Below are 20,942 nucleotides of genomic sequence, written 5' to 3' on the forward strand. Positions count from 1 at the left end.
ACCGGTATCCAAAATAGAAATCGAAATCGAAATTTTTTCAATCGGTTTCAAGCCCTACTCTTAGTATCTCTAATCTTTAAGTTTTTGCAATTTTTTTTTTTCAAATTTACGTTGCTGAAACTTGGAAGTTAAGTTTTTTGGAGTTCTGTGATCGAAATCGGCGTCGTGTGTCGAGATTGCAGGAACCGTTTTTACCCCTGTTTTGGGCGTGGAAATTGGGATTTTTTCATTTTTTGCATTCTGTCGGTGTGGAACATGTAGATTTCGACTGATGAGAGCAGTTTTTTCTTCGAATCATATAGATTTTTTTGTTTTGAAGCAAACGGTACTAAAATCGTGATAATCGTACTTGTGACTGTCATCATTTCTATACTTCCACCAACATTTACAAATTTTAATTTAAAATATAATTTTTTTTTATACAAAAAAAGTGTGTAGCTTTTACTACATATTTCATATAACTACAGTTAGAAATCTGTCGTTGATTTAACACGCGTTGGTGTCAATGTCGTACACAGTTGTGTGTTGCTGTAGCTGAAGCATTAGGCTTGTTAGATCCACCAAAAGCAAAACGAAGGTATTGGGTACACCCACTAAATGCGGATCGTGAGAAAATAGGCCAGTTTACGACATTTTTTGAAAATATTAGACAACATCCTGATAAATTCTTCGATTATTACCGTATGTCGATTTCAAGTTTTGATGAGTTGCTAAAAACTCTACGGCCACATATAACGAAAAATACCACAGAATTTCGTAATCCGATATCTGCTGAAGAACGTCTATCAATTACTTTAAGGTAAGTTTATTTTTTTATATTACGTATAAAAGTTAAGATTTTTAACGTGATATATATGACTATTAATGATTAATAAATTATCAATAATCACCTATAAGTAGTTATCAAAAATTAAAAATAATTATTTTTATTTTTTAACATAATTTCTGTATTAGGTTATGAAAATACAAAGACAAACAGTATATTATATACATATTTGAATTATGTATCATACTATTAAAATTTTTCAAACAAATCTCCACTAGTAGTAGGTTGTTAGGATTGATCAGATATATAAGTATATGAGCTTTTAGGATATGGTGTGGGATGTTGAGCATTTGGATTGAAATTAATGAATATATTGGCAAGGGTTGTGGCATAAGATTATGATTTTGATTGTTCCCCAGGCCGGGATTGAACGAAGGACATACATTTGAATATTGAGTTGGGATAGGGACATTCTGACTAGCGTTTTGATTAATGTTAAAATATGGCGGAGTTGATTGTAGTTGATTAGATCCTAATGATACGTTCCTAAAATATTGTAGAGTCATAAGACGAAAATCTGTTTTTTGATTATAGTTTAGTCTTTTATAATCGGGTAATAAGGAATATAAAAATACCTTATCAGGATCAGAAGTTACATCATCTTCAGAAGTAGCTAATTGCTTAGTAACTCTTTTTGAAATGGTGTCATCTTTTGTACCTTGGAATTATTTTGTTTTTTACTTTTTGGAGTTGAATATCTGTCGAATTGAGGTTGTATAATTTCATTATCTAAAACCAGCTCGTAGAATGAATCTTCTCCACCAGTATTTTCTCCTTCTTCTTGTAAACTTTCATTGAAATTACCTGTCGTCCTATGAGCAAATAAATAATAATTCATCTAGTTATCATTATTAGTGATGTACATTTTCATGAATATTTTTTGTTATAAACATTTTTAAAAATTAGAAAATGAAGAAAATTTTATAATTTCTGATATTAATTTCATATCAAATAAAACTAACTACTCTGCAGGGGCGTAACCGGAAATATTTATAAAAAAAATAGTATGTACATAATGTATCACAGTGCAGTGGTCAGTGGCGCAACTAGGGGGGTGCAAAAACGTCTTTAGCACCCCCAAGTTAAAATTTAGCACCTCCTGTTTTATATATTTAACTTTTATTATTTTATTGAAGTATCATGAATGTTATGTTTTTAAATATTATGATAAATTTCCTGAAAAAATATTTAATTATTTGGTCGTAAGTCTTATAATATAATTCATTATAATTCATTCCATACGCGGATATTCCCATAATATTGTTAGACAATTAACGATAAGGACGATACGGAGAAATATATTGCTTACGTGCTATTTTTAGCCATTAGGTTGTATCAAAAAGCACTATATCTCAATAATATTATACTATATAAATATATTATATATTATATATATATATCATGTACACTGCGGTGGACTGCAATTATACTGATAAACCCGCATGAGTTCTATAATAACGTTTTATTGGGTAAATCTTTATTATACAATCTTTAATCTTACATTAATGATTAATATTCAGTCTTGTTGACTTTGAAGACTTGAAGTACTTCGAGTGTCTGTTGTGATATTGCGTTAAGAAATTTACGATTTACTTGTTGGTTGTTAATATTTATTAAGATACTTTAAAATGTTCAGTTTATTTAAAAAACATACAACTGTAAACTTGGATGACCCAAGTGTGTCTTGTTCGTCGGGTACGTCAAAAAATGACATGGGTGTTAATGATTTAGGAACTCTAAGTACTGGTCCTCGTCGTCCAGTTCTAGCAGTAAGTATCGATTCAATTTTAACCTAACTAAGTCGAAACACTAAATTCTAAACATATATTTATGTGCTATTTAGTCATATAAAAAAAGTCAATTTGGAAAACAATTAAGATCATTTCGTAGTTAATGGTTTAATGACTGAGTGGTTAGAATATAGCATTGAGCGAAATGCTGCATTTTGTTATGTATGTCGGATTTTTTAGTACAGGAAACTGTACCCAGGATATATGGACTCATTCCGGATTTGATAATTGGCAAAAAGTAATTTATAAATAATTTGCCAATGCAACTATTATTATTAATATTAGCTTGGTCTATTTTAAATATTTAATATAATTTTTTTCAGTTTGGTACTAAAGTAAATGGTCATTTATCTTCTAAAAACCATCTGACAAATGTAGAAAAAATGAATTCATATAAAAAACCAAAAGAAACAGGATCTGTAATAACCCAAATATCATCTTTCCATAAAGAAGAAGTGGCAAAAAAAAGAAAATATATGTCTTACTTAATTGAAATTGTATTGTATTTAGCCAAGCAAGGTATTTTATACAGGGGGCATGATGAAAAATGTGATTCTTTAAATCAAGGTAAAATTGTATAAAATATTAAAAAATAATGATTTGTTCTGTGTGATTGATAACAATTAACTATGTATATTGTCTTAGGTATTTTTAAAGAATAATGCAATATTTTGTTTTCAAAATTTATACCAGATTTTGAAAATTTTTATAGTAAAAAAATTAGTTAAACAAGAAAGTACAGGAAGAAATTATAGGAATCTGTGCAGATCTTGTTAGACAGACAATTATTGACAATATTGTTAAGACTGGACATTTTGCTTTAATGGTGGATGAAGCCAGGTACAATAGTTTTTAATTTACTCATCTAAACAATCAGTATCATAATAAATATTTTAGTTGTGTTCCGTATGTTAGTAGTTATTTTTGTTGTAATTGGTACTATATTTTTAACTTTATAGAAGCCATAAACAAGAGCAGTTATCTGTGTGTATTCGGTATGCAGTCGGTCTTGAATCTTGTGAAAGGTTTTTACAGTTTGTTGATGTTTCCAGTGGACAAGACGCCAATAGTATTGTTGCTGCTATTTATAAATGTTTTGAAAATTTGAATATTAGTATGAACTCATTGCATATGGTAGCACAATCATATGATAGTGTGATGTCGGGTTGTCTCGGAGGTGTACAGACCAAAATAAAAGAAAAATATCCATGTTCAATTTACACACATTGTATGGCACACAGGCTTAATTTAGTTGTAGTAGATATGTGTAAAGGAGTTAAGGTATAGAATGTTAGAATGTTCAATTTTTAATAAATACTAATTATAACAAATTTAAATTATTTTAGTGTGCCCGAAATGTATTTAATACACTGGAGATGCTGTATGTTCATTTTTCACGACCATCGAACTGTTCTAAGCTAATTTCAATACAGTCTAAATTATGACAGTAATGATACCTATTGACTATTATTCATATGTATTTTTTTTACGGGACGTAACATATTTACCACAATCATTATATTATTATTTTATAATATGTTAATAATACCTTATTTATTACATAGTAGTAATCAAACAGAAAATTTAAAATTAATAATGAACATTTTTTCTTAACTAAAAAAAATAGTAAATACTATTATACATCATTTTGATAAGACCTTTCTAAGGAACTAAAAATCAAAATCCATAAAATTATAATCTTAAAACTAATATTACAGTTATTTTGTCTTGAAAAACATGTTAAATAAATCAATATATCTGAAAAAATAAGTACATAAATTAAAGACAACAGTAAAAGATTATAACCATGTGTGATACAACTATAACATAATCTCATAATATAACGGACATATTTTAAATTGATTATAAATATTATATTTTGTAATTAAATTTAAATATACAACAATATCGAACAGTACGCATTAGTTTTTTTTTTGATAGGTAGGTTACATAATATCAATATAATATTTAAAAAATTAAAATTAAAAACAAAAATTAAACAAATATTTTATTTTATTATTATTTAATATTCAAAAATACATTTGTTTTACCCTTGAGTATATTGTATTGTGGTTACGGGTATGGCCATATTGATCATGGCCATACCTGCAAAATCGACTTCTCGCAGAATTTTGAATTAATGTTAATAAAATAAGTATCACTAGTAAAAATAATAAAATATTTAAAACCTATCGCCGACAAGTAACATTTTTTGGATTCAGATTTCAGGGCGCTAGACATATTCTGAACGCTTATAGGTCGATATTTATGAGAGGTACATGGACATTATTTGCCAAATCAGTGAATAAATTCTAGACGCGCCTATGCTTGTACAATATAATATACTCAATGGTATTACTTAATCAAACATGTGTTATAATGTTCATGTTACCTATATAATTCTAAAAATGTATAATAATAAAATTAGTTACTACTAATCATATGAGGATTGGAGACAGGGCCGGATTGGTTAGGCGAGCTACCGAGAAAATCTCGGTGGGCCGCTTGAAGTTTGGGCCGGTCGTGTGAGTGTGAGTGAAAATAAATTCAAGTTTAAAATATGATTAGCCATTTATAATCTCGTAATAATTATAGACGTAATTTTGGGCCACTGAATATGAAAATGGGCCGCTTATAAAAGTGAAAATCCCGATGGGCCGATACATACCAATCCGGCCCTGATTGGAGATATATGTTACCTTTATTATTCTAAAAATGTATAATAATAAAATTAGTTACTACTAATCATATGGGGATTGGGGATATATTCACGTATTGTAGCCAAACTATTGATACAACAGTAGAATAACAAAATATTTAGGTATACAATTTTAAAATATTAATGTTTTAAATAAAAATTTTGAAAATATTTTCATTTACTCTAAAAGAAATGAGAAAAAGCTAATTAGTTACTTATCATGTATTCATTGTGATATAAATGTTCATGTTTTAACTGTTAATTGAATAATTATTTTATTTGAAACTATATTTACTATTTACTGTAAAGCGCAATACTTCAGAGCTTATCGTTATTATAATCAGAAAAATAATAATTTTGTTATCAAAAATTATTATACTTTGCGAATATTTTAAAAATATTTAATATTTAATAAATATGTATTTATAAGTTATAATAACAACCTTGAACGGAATTACCTAGGTGTCTACATTTAGAGCACCCGAGAATCATGTATTCATACCTACTGGCTACACGGGGGTACGCTGCCATTTATTGAACCAGGGATGGTATATTTTTTGTATAAAGATAAAAAAGTTATGTTATATTAAATTATTAATTTAATGTATTACCTATGTATTAACACACTTTGTATAATGTATATTGTATATAGTCATATAGTGAATGATAACAAACTACAAATACCTATTAAATAAAGGTAATTATAATAAGACAATTTCAAGAAAACAATAAAGAATATTTTTCATTTTTCAACTTACTGCATCATAATTATTATAAATAATATTAATTTATAAATCATTTTATTTGTCAGAAGTGCTTTGTATATCCTATAAGACATATAGGTGGGTGATTTTCCTTAATTTCTACATTGCATTATTCGTTAACTGTCTTCTCTCTCTAAAACATTCACTTTTTAAATGTTTGTGTTCTATTTTTGCCAAACGCCATAATTCATAATCTTGAATATAATCTTCGGCGTATTCTATTTTTTTTTTTGAAAACACAAGTTTTTCTTTATATAAATGACACTGAAGTATTAAATTATCAATTGTATTTAAAACATGATCTTTGGGATTTAATTCCATTTCCAGTTCTACCAATGTTGTATAAATCTCAAAGCTGTCGTTTACACTGATATCGTTATTTCTTATTGTATCACATAAAATATCATACGCGAGGTTTAATTGACGATCGTGTTTCCAAACAAAACGTGCATATCTCACTGCGATGTAACTGGAGAAAGACTTTGATTGAGAAGAATTTAAATAATGTTTATATACAGTCCCTAGGGTACCATATTTTCTACCTAAATTAATATTTTTAATAGAAACTTCTTTTGAATCTGGATAATCGACCTCTAATTGTCTTATCGTCTCATCAGCAATATTTTCCAAACCTTGGGTCTCGCAAAAATCAATAGAAATCTAGATCTAGAAATCTAGAAATCTAGATCTTCCAAATACATCAGATAATAAATCAGTTACATCCATATTTTTTATAATCGACAAATATTCTAGATAATCTAACCAAAATTCTTCGTTATAAACACACGTTATCAAGCACCGTTCATAGAGATAAACAATGCGTTCATGGTTTCTTCCAAATCTTCTCTCGAACTTTACATAGTTACTCCAATTTTTTATCTCAGCAGAATCCAACTCATTTACATGAAAGTGAGGTCTTCGTATATTTTCCTCAAATATCTTCCTACTTTCAAATTGTTTACCAGTTTCCTTGTGACTATCGTGCCATTCATTGATAATTCCAATCCTCAATAAGAACATAATATGATCTTCGGTAAATTCAGTTTTCTGGTGAAAATCTTCACCGGGTGGTATAGATTCATAATTCGATGACTCTATATTATTATGGGTTGTTTCCAATGATTGAATTATTATATTTCGTCTTTTAGTATACTCTTCATGATCTAAATATTCTCCAGGTATTTTTGTGAATATAAACTCTTGAAATTTGAAAAAATTGTTTAAATAGTTCGAAGGTGGTGTACAAATAAGATGATAGTATATTTGAGCTGCATTATATAGTTCAGTTCTCTCCACTTCTCATGATATGTAATCATGCCATAACTGATCAGAATGATAATCAAGTCCACACAATTTCAAACTTCTTTTGAACTCATTACGAATATGGTCCACTTCATCAGGACGTTCCGTTCTCAGATATGTCATGTAATAAATCCACAAATCAACACTTATAGGTATAGCAATTAAACCATTTTCTATGACTTTTTCAAACTCATCCAAGTTATTATTTCTTCTTTCAAAATTGGCATATTCCCTCCAATAACCGTAACAAAGCGGATACAGGTCTAAAAATTTAGTGTAAGTTATTCTTGCGTTTACTACAATATTGTTTGCATCGATCATATATAATATGTTTTCCCATTGTTCGAAATTTGAAGAGTTATATTCAAGATGATATGACCACATCTCTTGAAACGGATCATCACTGGTATCTTCAATTTTAATTTTCTTCAAAAGATATAGTTCATTTTCGTCCGAACCCTCGTCTTGATTTTGATAACGTTTTCTACTATTAACAGTATTTTCCAATGTTCCAAAGTCACGCAACCTCAATTCACCTGTATGTCTCTCATCAGTATTAGTTGTCTGTGGACGGTCGTCTGAGTCAAATGTATTGTAGTTAATAAACGTTTTGTCTTCACTACCTAAGTGAAATATTTTATTAATTAATAATATCAATAAAAACAAGTTTAGCAAGGTGTTCTTACTTCCACCAGATTCTTCGTTGTCAATCAATTTACTTTCACCAATTTTAATAGCAGGCGGTGGTCCATCCTCTATTCCAGATTTATTGGTAATACATATTTTGTTTTCGGGTTTCAGTTCTCCATCAACTAATAAAACATTTTAGTATTTAATTATTTGCTTACATTTTAATATATCACGAATGTGATAATAAACATAGGCTCAAAAATTATTTATACATATACTACTAATCAGTCTTGTAAAGTATTCGAATACAAGTATTTGAATACTTGTATTAAAATACTTTTTGAAGTATTTTTTGGTATTCTAAATACAATTTTTTTAAAGTATTTTCAACAAAATGTAAACTATAAACTTAGTATATGCCAATATAATTATCTATTAGTATGTAACTAATAAGATATTGCAGTTATGTAAACTCAATGTATTACTGTGTATCAAATTATTATCGTTTATACCCATTTGATTATTGTTTATTATTGAATACAGAATAGAATAAATCTATTAATATACTTGTTATGACATATCAGATTTATAACCTAATGGCCAATGTTGCTTATCCACGCTGGCACTGTTATGATCTAGCAATTGGGTTAACTGCTTAGTTCATAAAGTTGCAGGTAGCAAGACCGATTGTAGAGGATTTCTTCAGGTAGAGTTGAAAATAATTTAGACTGGTTGAAAGTTAGTTGTTTATTGAAAATACTCTAAGTACAATTTGACAAGTTGTTGCGTTGTCATTCGTGAAGGTGCTCGCCTGTACTGTGGTGTTACGCGTCTAATCTACAGGCCGTTTCGGGTCTGGTTTTATAGAGCCTCCTGCTCTCCTACTTCCCCCTTAATCAATCGACTTATCTGCGGATTTCACTGGACGTTGTTCAATTAATTATTGATACATTTCCACGTCTGGTTATTCCGAGAATCGTATCCTGTTATCGTGTTTGGAATATATGTTATACGCCATCCGTTACATTCTAGTTACTATGCACTACATACATATATATACATATACATATGCATATTCCATAACAATATTTAATTGTTATATTCACGCATTAATAATTTAAGGTGAGATTGTAGTACCTATTTCAATGAGATAATAAGATAACATTTAATTGTTATATTCATACATTTATAATTTAAGGTGAGATTGTAGTAATGAGATAACAAGATTCGCATTGCCCTCTCAGTATCTTCCCATAGGTTTTCTATTCGCATATATGACTTTGATTTATCTAGTCGAATTAATGTGCCATTATTTATCTAGTTTTTATGTTGCCAAATGTAGCTGAAGACGGAACGATCACAATAATATATTATGTGTATTATTGGGTTCATTACAGCACTAATATAATTTAATAATTTATATTATCTGTGCTAATATCATATGTGATGGGTTTCCTATATTATTATTTATTAAAAATGTACGACTATTATAATATTTTAGTATTATACCATCTACTACATTTATGGTTTTTCTGAAATCCAATGGAATATAGGTAGGAACTAGGTACAATATTGTATGGCCATACCAACAGTGAAGGCTAAAATATTATTTTTGTTAATCATAAACTGTCTAACAGGCTTATAGTTACCGTTACAATTTAATTTCTAGGACCTCATTTTGTGTTCACTGGCGACACACGACGCACTTTATTGTTTTATAATTATTATCTGTAAGTGTTGACTATCTCCCAATACTTAACATACATTTTATTATATAGGTACCTACCTAGTACCTACTACCTACATAAATTTAACATAACTTCTCGTATTTTGGTTCGCTATTTGGGCTTATAATATATTAATATGTACTGTTATTTTTTATGATAATCATAACAGTTAGGTACCTACTTTTTATTTCTAAAAATTAAAACATAATTATAAAAATTATATACAGTTGTACTTATTTACTGACTACATGCCTACATAATATAAGATAAAATAAAATATACCTAATAATTAAAGCTTGGTAGGTAAACAAAATTGTATTTGTATAGTCGAAGTGCATGAAAAATAAAATGGGTTTTTAAATTACAAAATATTGTTTTAAATGTTGGAAAATGCTATAAGTTATAACTATATTAGACTAAAACATAATTATATTATTGCAATTGTATGCATTTATCTGTCATTAACTATTCAGATTCTTAAAGTTAAACGAATAACAAATACAATTATAATCAATCATAGGTGGGAAAAATCCAGCATAAATATATCAAGGGAGTTATTGTTAATCTATAAAATTAAACTATAGGTATTCAAAAAATCTTAAATAAGTAACTATGTAAGTACTTACATATTATAACAAAGTTGATTTCTCTAAACATATTTTTAGTTAATTATTCAAAATTATCCTAACTTGATCAGCTTGTGAATAAGATGTAATTAGTACCTAAAATTATACTGTTATACACTTTTACTAATACAATTAATGTTTAATATAATTGTACATATTATGTGATCTGTAGTCAATTACCTATAGGTAGAATTACTTACTTGTAAAGAATTATAAAATATATTTAATTTAAATCAAACTCTAATACCTTTCCAACATGTTTTAAATGAAAAAAAAACAAAAAGTTTAGAAATTTATTTTGATAGGTACCTAACTACTTATTATATAACTTAATTATTTTTCTAGACACAACACAAACATATTTCACTTAGGCTTGATGATCGTGATGACATAGTATTCAGTAATGATCAATCTGATGCAAGTTCTTCTACAACTCAAATTCCAATAAATAATGGTACAAACAAATCAAAACGTTCAAATTCAAATGTACAGTTAGCAATACTACAAGAAAGTTTAACCATGCGTAAAAAAAAGTGTAATGTAGAATCCAAAAACAATACAACTCAAGGTATGTAAATATTATAATTTATAATTAAATCGAGTGTCAAGAAAATGTTCATTGACACAATGATTTTTATTTTAGCTAGGTTTGAAAATCAAGCCCTACTAAATTTAATTTAATTTGTGATAAACTTAAAATTGCCAGGATTAATAATAATGATGTTGACTTTATTGAAGAATATTGCTTAGTTATGGAACCAGTTACAATTTCACTTGACATTCTCCAGGTAATATTTAAATTATAATTATAATAATAATTCATACAGTTAATTTTTGTATTACTTATTAATATTACCAAGATAGATATATAAGTACACTTAATTGGTAGTTATATTTGTATTCAAGTGGTCACTTGTTAACATTCATTGTGTTAAAAAGTTTAATATAATACTAATTTGAGTAACTTATATGTGGTAAGCTTTGACCTTTAACTTAAATACATACATTTTAATGGGAGCATTTGAATTATTTTTCCTTAAAGATTGCTAATGCATGAATGTTTTGTAAATTTGTTTAAGTATACTATATGACTAAAATTTCCAATTTTCATAGTTTTTTGTTAATATTTTTTACATTTTATACATTTATTTATTGTTAGCAAAAACTTGATATTTTATGATGAAATTGTTTTTTATATCTTAAAGCTTATTATAATATTATCTTAACATTTCATTGGCATTATTTTAATTTTAGTAAATTTATTTAGGGTGAAAATAATATGTACTTTGGCTTTTTGCTGCCTACAATAAATGAATTGTCAAGTAAACTCGTAGCTATGAGCAGAAAACAAATTGTGTATTGTCAACCCTTGGTAAAAGCTTTATATGATGGGGTGAATAAAAGATTTGGAGCTCTTGAAGAAAACAATTTCCTTATCATTGCAGCTGTAAGCCATCCTTCATTCAAGTGCGCATGGAAAAAAATGAAATTAGGAAAAATGTTGCCATCTCTTTATTAAGAGATGCAATGTATGAAATGTATTCTGACAAAGTGGTTCAAGATACTGGAGAATTGAACAAACGGAAATCAAGTAGTAGTGATGATAGCAGTCAAGAGAAAGATACTAATGATTCATTTTTTTCGTAAGCCTCAACAAAAAAAAGTCTGAATGTTGAAAATGAATTTGAAACAGATTTTATTTTTTTTTTCCAAATAAAATTTTTACTGAATTTTGCGAAACAAATTTTAATAAAAATATAAAGATTGTTTCATTATGACAGTTAGTTTTTTTTTCTGAATAGAAATTTAAATTATATTCATATTTGTATAAATGTATAATATTTGATTTATATGAATATTAAATAAATTATATTAAGTATAAATATAAAATGATGCTAAATTATATTTTATTATATTGATAAATTACAAGTATATATTAGGTATAAATATATTATGATACTATATTATATATGGATAAATACCTAATATGAGCAGTATGTACTACATTTATGGACTAATTTGTAAGTTATTTCATGTTTATTAATAAACATGTTTGGAAACAGCTACTATAAGGTGTAATATTTAAAAAAATATACTTGTATTTGTATTCAAATACTTTATGAGTATTCGTAAAATACATTTTTATGTAAGTATTTTAAAAGTATTTTTATACTTTTTTATGCGAATACTAGTATTAGTATTTTAATACTTTTTCAAAAAATTATACAAAAAACGAGGCAAATAATAATAGTTATGGTAAGGGGACCGTTATGAGCTTAGTGGATGGCATATTTAGGAAATTTGAAAGGGAAAATATAATGAGTGGAGAGTGAAGAGAACATGAATATTTATTTCAGAGAGTAACACTATGGAGTTAGAACCACTGACTAAGTTGCTTAGGGTACACATACTTCTTTGTTTCATGCAATCAACCAGGGAAAAAATAGCAAGATAACTGAATAGTAGACTAAAAGGAACTATAGTTAAGTGTAAGAATTTAATTTAATAGTAATAATGTAATCTAAGAATTTCTGTCACTTCTAATTTCTGAATTGAAAGAATCCCAGTTGAGATATATTCTAGAATTAACAACTTAAAGAAAGATAAGAAATAAAATTCAGCTGTCACCCATTTGATAAAAACCAACATTTTTAGTGCTTTACTGTAGATTGTATTTATATGTCAATTAGAATTCCAATTCCATTAATATTGTAAGGGAAAATAAACAGATAATTTTATCTAGAAAAGATCGTTGTTTTAACTATTATATTTGGTTTTTAGCGATAGGTATGCTAAAAACCAAAGTTATATAGTATTATTACTTTTTCCAGACTCTTTATAGTCTGTTCCATCTTCTTGCGTAGTTATATTGGCCGAAGTAACTTTCTTTTCGAGTTTTTGTTCATTATCATCAACTATATTTAAAATTTTACTTATTATCTATAACTGGGATCTTCAACGTTTTTTTAACGGCGGGCCAAATTTGAGATACGCTTTGGCACCGAGGGCCAATATTTTTAGAGGAATAGAGCGGTTGAGAAATTGAAGAATAGATAAGATTTATTTAGAAAAATTAATGATTGTTATTTGTTTATATACTTTTTTTAATTTTATAACGAATTTTTCTATTATTAGTTAGTGTTGGTACTTAGTATATAGGTATGAATTACTATTATAAGCTGTTACGAATAACACCAAAAGAAAATAATAATTAACTAGCTTGGCGGGCCTGATCTATAACATTAATTAAAACAAACTTAAATTGTGAGTTCTTACTTTTGCTTGACTCTTCATTTTCAGTTCCTTCATCTTGCTTAGATTTTGTGGTTTCCATTTTTCCTCAGGTTTTACTTCACCAACAACTTAATCAAACATTTTATCATTTAATAAAAATTATTACCAATAAAAACTAACTGAAGTAGAGATTCTTACTTTTTCTAGACTCTTTATTATCAGTTATATGAGTAGTGTTACTCGTGTTTTGCAGGTATTTGTTTTTTTTTGATCAGCCGTAATTAAAAAGAATCTGAAATTGATTTGTATTAATTAACTTATCATTATATATATAGAATAGGAACTACCGTAAAAATATTATATTATATATACATTTGCTGAAAGTTACAAAATTAATACAAACACATAATATGAGTCATGAGTGCCATATTAGGCGTATTATTTCTCTTTCAAAGGGGTTGGCTTATATTATTATAATAACGTAATTTTAAAATATTTTACACACAGTAAAATTTGCATATTATTTTTATGAAATATAACAATATTTCTACAACCCTATAAACACTATTCCTACATTTTATAAAATAATCAATTGATGTTCGTAAAATGTAATACATGACCATAAAGTCAACATTATATGAAACTTGTTCAAGTACGTTAAGTTTGCAAACCTGGTAACACATGACAGACCTGTGTGATGCATCAATGTTTTTAGGCAATGTTAAACTGCAGATTTTAAAATTTGTTTATTGGGTGGCTGTGGTCAACAAATATCTACTTAATAGCTGGGAATGTCCCAAGTGTTATAAGGAAGGGAAAGAAAGCAAGTCCCGCTATTTAGGCCGTGACTTTTGGGCGTGTTTCATAGGTGACGTTCTGTCGTTCTACGGATAACCAGGTCTGTAATGACGACCACCGACCGTTAAAAGTGACAGAGTATAACTCAAATTAGTATTCCGTCTTAATAAAATGTAATATCCATTGTGCATTCAGTTTTGAATTTAGTGTTTGTGTCTTATCTTTATCTCTCATATAACACCAATAATTATGACCGGACAACAATCAATGATTGACATTATCGCAGTTCTCAAATTCGTATCTCCCAAAATTATAATTAATTTATTAAATGTATTAAATATAACATTTCTTCATTTTACTATAAATTATATTGTACTTTAGAGTAGGTACTCAATTTATTATTTTTTTGAATCCTTAATTTATTTAAGAATGTGTGAATGTGACCCGCGTGCTGTTTTTCACCGTACTCCATTGTAAGTTTTGAGAACACAATTAATACGCTCTGCATGCAAAGGAAAATTGGAAATAAATAATAGTAAAGCTAATACAAATATGCAGGGGGTCTATATGAAATATGCTAATTCTGAGCACAGCAGTAAAGCACTAAAAAAAAAAAATAATAATAATAATAATAATATTTCAGACTGCTTTATATATCTAGCTAATTTGATTTAAATAATTATTATTTATAAACAATTAATTGTATTGTTGTTATTTAACTGATAACGGATCCGATAAACCTTATATATGTTTGACAACGTGACTTACCACAAACGACCACGAAACTATGTACTAACTATGCGTTTGAGACAGACTTCAGCAGTTTGACAAGGGCGGAGACGACGATCGCAACTCACCACTGCCAACAGAATACGGTGTGTTTGCAGGATATGCAGCAGGACGATCGCCGTTGTCGTCACCGAATAGAAGCGATAGCGCATGAGCGGGCCCGGAAACTGTGAAGCTCAACGTCGCCCACCGCCAAAATATTGGAGAAACTTTGACGCAACCCTTCCCAGCACCACCCCACGCACTGGTTAGGGACATTATCCGCTGAGTCAGCAATGGGTGAATGACCGAATGGGGTGATAAATTGCCCGGGACCTCGAATGTTTGTCGTTTGAAAACTGCAAAGTGCTCGTCAACTGTTGCCACACCGTGGCATATTATAGATGTTCGACGAAGGGTCTTATTATTTTTGTTAGATATACTAAATTGTCGTCGTATATATTTTTGATAATTTATAATTAAAATATTACGCATATTGCATATAGGATTTAATATTTTGAACTACGCGTTACGATTATAATATAATATGCAATATATTATTATTGGTCTACTAGCTTCAAATTTTGATAAAATATATACAAACTAATTCAATAAATGGCTTAAATAAGTCAGAAGTTAAAGTTGTTATGAAATTTAAAAAAATATAATTTTTAGCATTATTACCTATACGTACCAGATATCTAAACAAGAAAAATCAACAAGTATGACTGCCGTCAATCGAAAACGTCTTTTAAGTTTTAAATTTAAAAAATAAACAAAACAAAACTTGTTAGTCATTTATAATATAATATTAATAGTAATATTAATATATTATGTAATTACCAAACTGAATAATTTATATATACAAACTAGCAGACCCGGCGAACTCCGTTTCGCCACCAGATTCGTTTTATGTAACATTTCGTTTGGTGATTTAAAGATAAAGAAAAAAAATTTTTTTTGTTATATATTTGAAAAGGAAAATATTTATTTCATTTCACAACAGTAATAAATTCATTTCAATTACCTACTAAAATGAAGTGTTATTTAATTGTTTCATTGTAGTGCTCTTTGGTAAACCACATTTTTTGTTTTTTGGTCTGACGTTAACACAAACAAAGCGGATGGTTTCCCAACTCGTGAACACGCAACGTATAACTGTCCATGTGAAAAACAATGATTTTCCAAATTTATCCCGCAAACACTAAGCGATTGGCCTTGCGACTTATTAATTGTCATTGCGAACGCAAGGCGAACTGGGAATTGCAATCGTTTGAAGTCAAACGGAAGATCAGTCGGAATCATTGGTATTCGAGGAATACATACATTTTCACCTGCGTACTTTCCGTTAATAATGGTTGCCTCAATTAAATTCGGCATAAGTCTCTTTACCGAAAGTCGAGTACCGTTGCAAAGTCGCGGTGGATTCAAATTACGCAGTATCAAAATAACTGTACCAACTTTCAGTTGCAAGTTATGTGGTGGAAATCCTGGTATCTCCAGAGAGTTCAAAAACTCCGTTGGATAATTTACTACATCATCGGGATTTGTTATTGAATCAACGGATTTGTATGTCACCAAATCGCCAGCAATTTTTGATTGAATGGTGAAATTCAGTGCGTGGACATCATTATTCTTTGCTGCAAGAATTGCTCGTTGACTTAACCAAGCATAATTCTTATAATTCTCACTAATGTTTGGGAAAACATTTTCAATAAGAACTAATTGAGTGTCTACAAATCGGCAAAAGTCGTTGGTAAGAGTAATTAATCCAGATGTCGCATCAACTGGGACTTTTCCATTTCCAAGATCTAACAATTGTTTGGAAAATTGTGCAGCACTTTGATCATTTTGAAGTTGAACTCTCATATTAGTGGTTAGCGATAATGTTTTTACGTTATTCCATAAAGGTGATGCCTTTAGGCAAGCATTCAATTCATCTGCAGGCGTTCCACGGGGAACTACTGGCAACGTCTGCCTGAAATCGCCTGCCAACAATATCATCAAGCCGCCAAAGATGTTGTTATTTCTCCGAAGATCCTTCAGTGTGAAGTTAAGTGCTTCAAGTGATTTCTTATGTGCCATTGTGCACTCATCCCAAACAATGAGCTTGCATTGCATTAACAATTTTCCCATTGCACTGGATCGGGAAATATTGCACGTTGGAGTATCAATTGTGTTTAAATTGAGTGGCAACTTAAGCGCAGAATGTGCAGTACGACCGCCATCTAGAAGAGTCGCCGCAATTCCAGATGATGCTAACGCCAAAGCTATGTCACATCTTGATCAAATAGTGGCCAAAATCAATGAAATGACAAATGTTTTCCCTGTTCCTCCAGGTGCATCCAGGAAGAATAGACCACCAGTATTATTGTCCACCGCTTGCATTAATGTTTTGTATACTTGTTTTTGCTGTTCATTCAGCAACGGAACATTATTTCTAACGAATTCCTGCAATGTATCAACATTGTATTGCAGCTCTCGATTTAATTCTTGGTTGAATGCATCGTGCATCGATCGATTTGGCGCAATCATTCCTACTTCAATCAGTAGCTTGTTTGCAATAGTCAAGCATTGATCCTCAATCAGAATCAATCCTTCATTGTAGATTTCATCGGTTATTTGGATGTCAGGATTATTCGTTTGAATACGCAAGCGATGCAAGATATCTTCACATATGGCGTCTTTGTATTTGTTCCATAACTGAATTGGTTGTGAAGGAAAACATGTGGTGATGATAATTGCGAACAGCGTTCGTATTTGGTACGCATTTGATGAAACAACTGAATCTGCAAGTGTTAAATCCCAATGAGAATCGTTCTCCAGCAAACCCAATAGTTGACATGCTTCTCGATATGTTTGGCATTGGTGGCCATTCACAGTTTTCAAATGCGCAAATGATTTCGGTCCACGTACATTTACTAACAGCAGTCGCAAATAAAAACATTCATCGTTTCTAGGATGAACAGTGTACATACGACCTAGTGCATCAGTTGAAAACACCTGTGGCCAGTCTGGAACTGGGGTTCCTTGTTTGCGACGTTGGAATTTCTTTGTTGATTGATTCCAAGTGTAATACTTGGGCATTTCAACGTACATCAGCGTCGCTGCGAATGGATCTGCTTCACACATTGCAAAGAAGCTAGTCAATGTTGTCGATGGTGGTCTCTCAGCTCGTTGTGCCGCATTAGCCTCAGTGAAGTAAACTCTTTGGCCATTTTCCAAATGCACTGCTAAATGTACAACTGTGGGATATCTTTCATGAATTTGAAATGACAATAATCGCCACAGTGCTTCATTAGTACTGACGTATCTGCCCATTTGGAAGTTGCTGATTTCGTCATTCACATTTTCCGACGCAATACCAAACACAGCCATGTCGCTGCCTTTTGTGACGTACTTGCACAAATATTTGATTGATTTGGCCGAATGACAACTCTCAACGTTTGCATGTGTTTCGAAAATTCGTGATAGCAGCGGGCAATATGGTACAATGAATTCATTTCCGATCTCAATCTCTTGATTTTGAACTTTAACTTTGATAGTTCGACCGTTATCTTCTTTTGAACGCCGACGATAAACTGGATATCCATCGTTCCCTGTGACTGTTTCAGCAACTAACGGTCGCGGATATCGTTTTGTGCACTTTCCATCAGCCATGCAAGGCGATAATGGATTTAATGCACCGCACGGTCCATGCACCATCTGTGTCGTCACAATGTCGTGTAGACGGGGATCAGTGACTGGATCAGGAATTTCAGCTGATATGATGTCATCCACTTCATTTGAATGTAATTTGTTCAGCAACCAAATTAGGATATGAGCATGCGGTAGTCCACGCTTCTGCCATTCCACCGAGTACATATAACAACGTGTGTCACCAAAAACTCGATACTTAGTAAGCACATCCATCATAACCTTGAGTTTTTGCTGAAATACTCTGGCGATTATGTCATGGCGATCTTGCGGTTTTTGACCCGGTTCCAACTCGCGTTCAATTTCCGTCCACTTCGGATTGCATGTGACCGTAATAAATAAATCCGGAGTTCCATAATTTCGCACGTACGTCATAGCGTCTTGAGCGTATTCGTGCATGTGGCGTGGGCTTCCGATATAAGTTGATGGGAGAACCGTCAGTCGTCCAATATTCTGAACATCACCATCTGAATGAATAGCATCACGCAAGTGTATATAGTCCTCAGATCGTAGCTTTGGCTGATTGAATCTGATGAACGCTAAACGTTCGGTCTCGACTTTGACATACATGTCGACAGCGAATTGCTGGAATAGCCGACCGCACTTCAGAATGACATTCTCCTCATGTGTACGAATCATCATACGATACGCATAGTAATTCATTGCGCTTAGATTTTTATTATTCGTTGATACTCCTGAAAATGCAAAATTAAATGAATTGTTAATGGAAACCAATAAAAGTAATAATGGAAATAATTAGTGTGTGAATATTGTACCTGTAATTGGATCGACCATCTTCAACGTGATGTCGTATCCGTCTTGCCCTTGCCAATAAATGATTGGATATTGTAACGCATCGTACAAACGATGTGTCTCGTTTACACGATGCATGATATTGCTTCTTCGCTGAACGACAATGTCTCGTGATTTAGTTGGATCGCCAACAATAATTGCAGCAACATCATTAACGGTGGGTGCATTGAATCTTCGCACATGTTCACCTGTTGGAGTACAATCCGCTCTTATGACAAATTTGTGCGTATCCGATGGCATTCGTTCCAATGCTGTTTTGAACATATTAACCACAGCATTATTAGCGTGAAAAAATGCTTGCAACTGTTCAATAATTCGTCTCTTTAACTGTTGTGCTCCCTGTTTATTGCACCGCACGTTCAGCTGATCCACCATCGACGAAATGAAATATATTTGCAGAAATTGATGCGGTTCATCTGGTGTGGTTGGCACCATTGAACCATGCAAATGATATATTTGACCTTGTATCTGTAATTGCAAATAATCATTAAAATTTGTTCATGAATACATTGTAAATCGTGTGATGGTGTAGTGTGTGGTGTATATGAAGTTGTTATGTGTTGCAATTATGTGTTGGTTATGTGTGTTGTATCTTTTACCTTGCAAGTCGGCATGAAGCCGCCTTCTCGAATGATATTAGCTCCAAAGGAAGTCATGCGAAAGCAGTTATTGTATTCAAGGATGTGTTGAAGAAAATGGCTGGAATCGGGATCACTTCCATCAAACAATGTTTTCAGTGGCTGTGGTGGTGTAAGTAATGGATCCAGTTTGACTTTTCCACTTGCGCAGCACAATCCAACCGTTTCTCTTTTGAACTTTAACGCATTGCAATATCGGCATATAGTCGTCATTCGTCCAATATCCAAATTTTCATCATCACTGTAGTTCGCAGTGGGATCATATTGGAATGCCAAGCGATTGTATGATGCCAATGATCTTCGTGTGCTCACGCGATGTCTCAATCGGTCATTTTCTCTTATTATATTTTGTCTTTCTTCTCTTAAGTTCCTTGAATAGACTTGTTGCTGGCTTGCATGTCTTGTGCGGCGGCCGATGTTCGCACGTCGTTCTCTAGGCATTTTGGACTATGGACAGAGTGTTGAATTTAACTTCAAATGCACGATCCACATAATTTACACTGAGCTTAAATGAAATTAACTGAGCAGAGAATAATGACTATCTGTCAAACACTTTATCACGCACCGTTGCTATTGGTTTGAAGTACATGCTATGTATAATAGATGGCGCTGTATGTGAAAAACGATTTCCC

General features: G+C 30.8%; 3 protein-coding genes, 1 long non-coding RNA gene and 1 pseudogene across 4 annotated transcripts; 2 read left to right on the top strand and 3 right to left on the bottom strand.

Annotated features, from left to right (window-relative positions):
• Nucleotides 1-2,761: 2,761 nt before the first annotated feature.
• Nucleotides 2,762-3,903, top strand: LOC132952569 (zinc finger protein 862-like). The gene is made up of 4 exons (XM_061024900.1): nt 2,762-2,854; nt 2,940-3,191; nt 3,341-3,456; nt 3,576-3,903. The coding sequence occupies exons 1-4, from the start codon at nt 2,762-2,764 to the stop codon at nt 3,901-3,903; spliced, it is 789 nt and encodes a 262-aa protein (XP_060880883.1).
• Nucleotides 3,904-6,744: 2,841 nt separating this feature from the next.
• LOC132952580 (pre-mRNA-processing factor 39-like) lies at nt 6,745-13,697 on the bottom strand (annotated as a pseudogene).
• Nucleotides 10,920-12,127, top strand: LOC132933673 (uncharacterized). Its single transcript, XR_009662924.1, has 3 exons — nt 10,920-10,931; nt 11,007-11,151; nt 11,631-12,127. It is a non-coding gene; the product is annotated as an uncharacterized LOC132933673 (long non-coding RNA).
• A 2,522-nt stretch (nt 13,698-16,219) lies between the features above and the next one.
• Nucleotides 16,220-17,299, bottom strand: LOC132952589 (ATP-dependent DNA helicase PIF1-like). The gene has a single exon (XM_061024922.1). The coding sequence runs from the start codon at nt 17,297-17,299 to the stop codon at nt 16,220-16,222; it is 1,080 nt and encodes a 359-aa protein (XP_060880905.1).
• A 150-nt stretch (nt 17,300-17,449) lies between these two features.
• LOC132952596 (uncharacterized) lies at nt 17,450-20,942 on the bottom strand. The gene is made up of 3 exons (XM_061024934.1): nt 20,272-20,942; nt 19,636-20,140; nt 17,450-19,554 (listed from the first exon to the last, which is right to left on the bottom strand). Exons 1-3 carry the CDS (start codon nt 20,749-20,751, stop codon nt 17,450-17,452), a joined length of 3,090 nt encoding a protein of 1,029 aa, XP_060880917.1. The 5' UTR covers nt 20,752-20,942.

This window comes from Metopolophium dirhodum, chromosome 1 (genome assembly GCF_019925205.1).
Source record: "Metopolophium dirhodum isolate CAU chromosome 1, ASM1992520v1, whole genome shotgun sequence".
Classification (NCBI taxonomy): Eukaryota; Metazoa; Arthropoda; class Insecta; order Hemiptera; family Aphididae; genus Metopolophium; species Metopolophium dirhodum.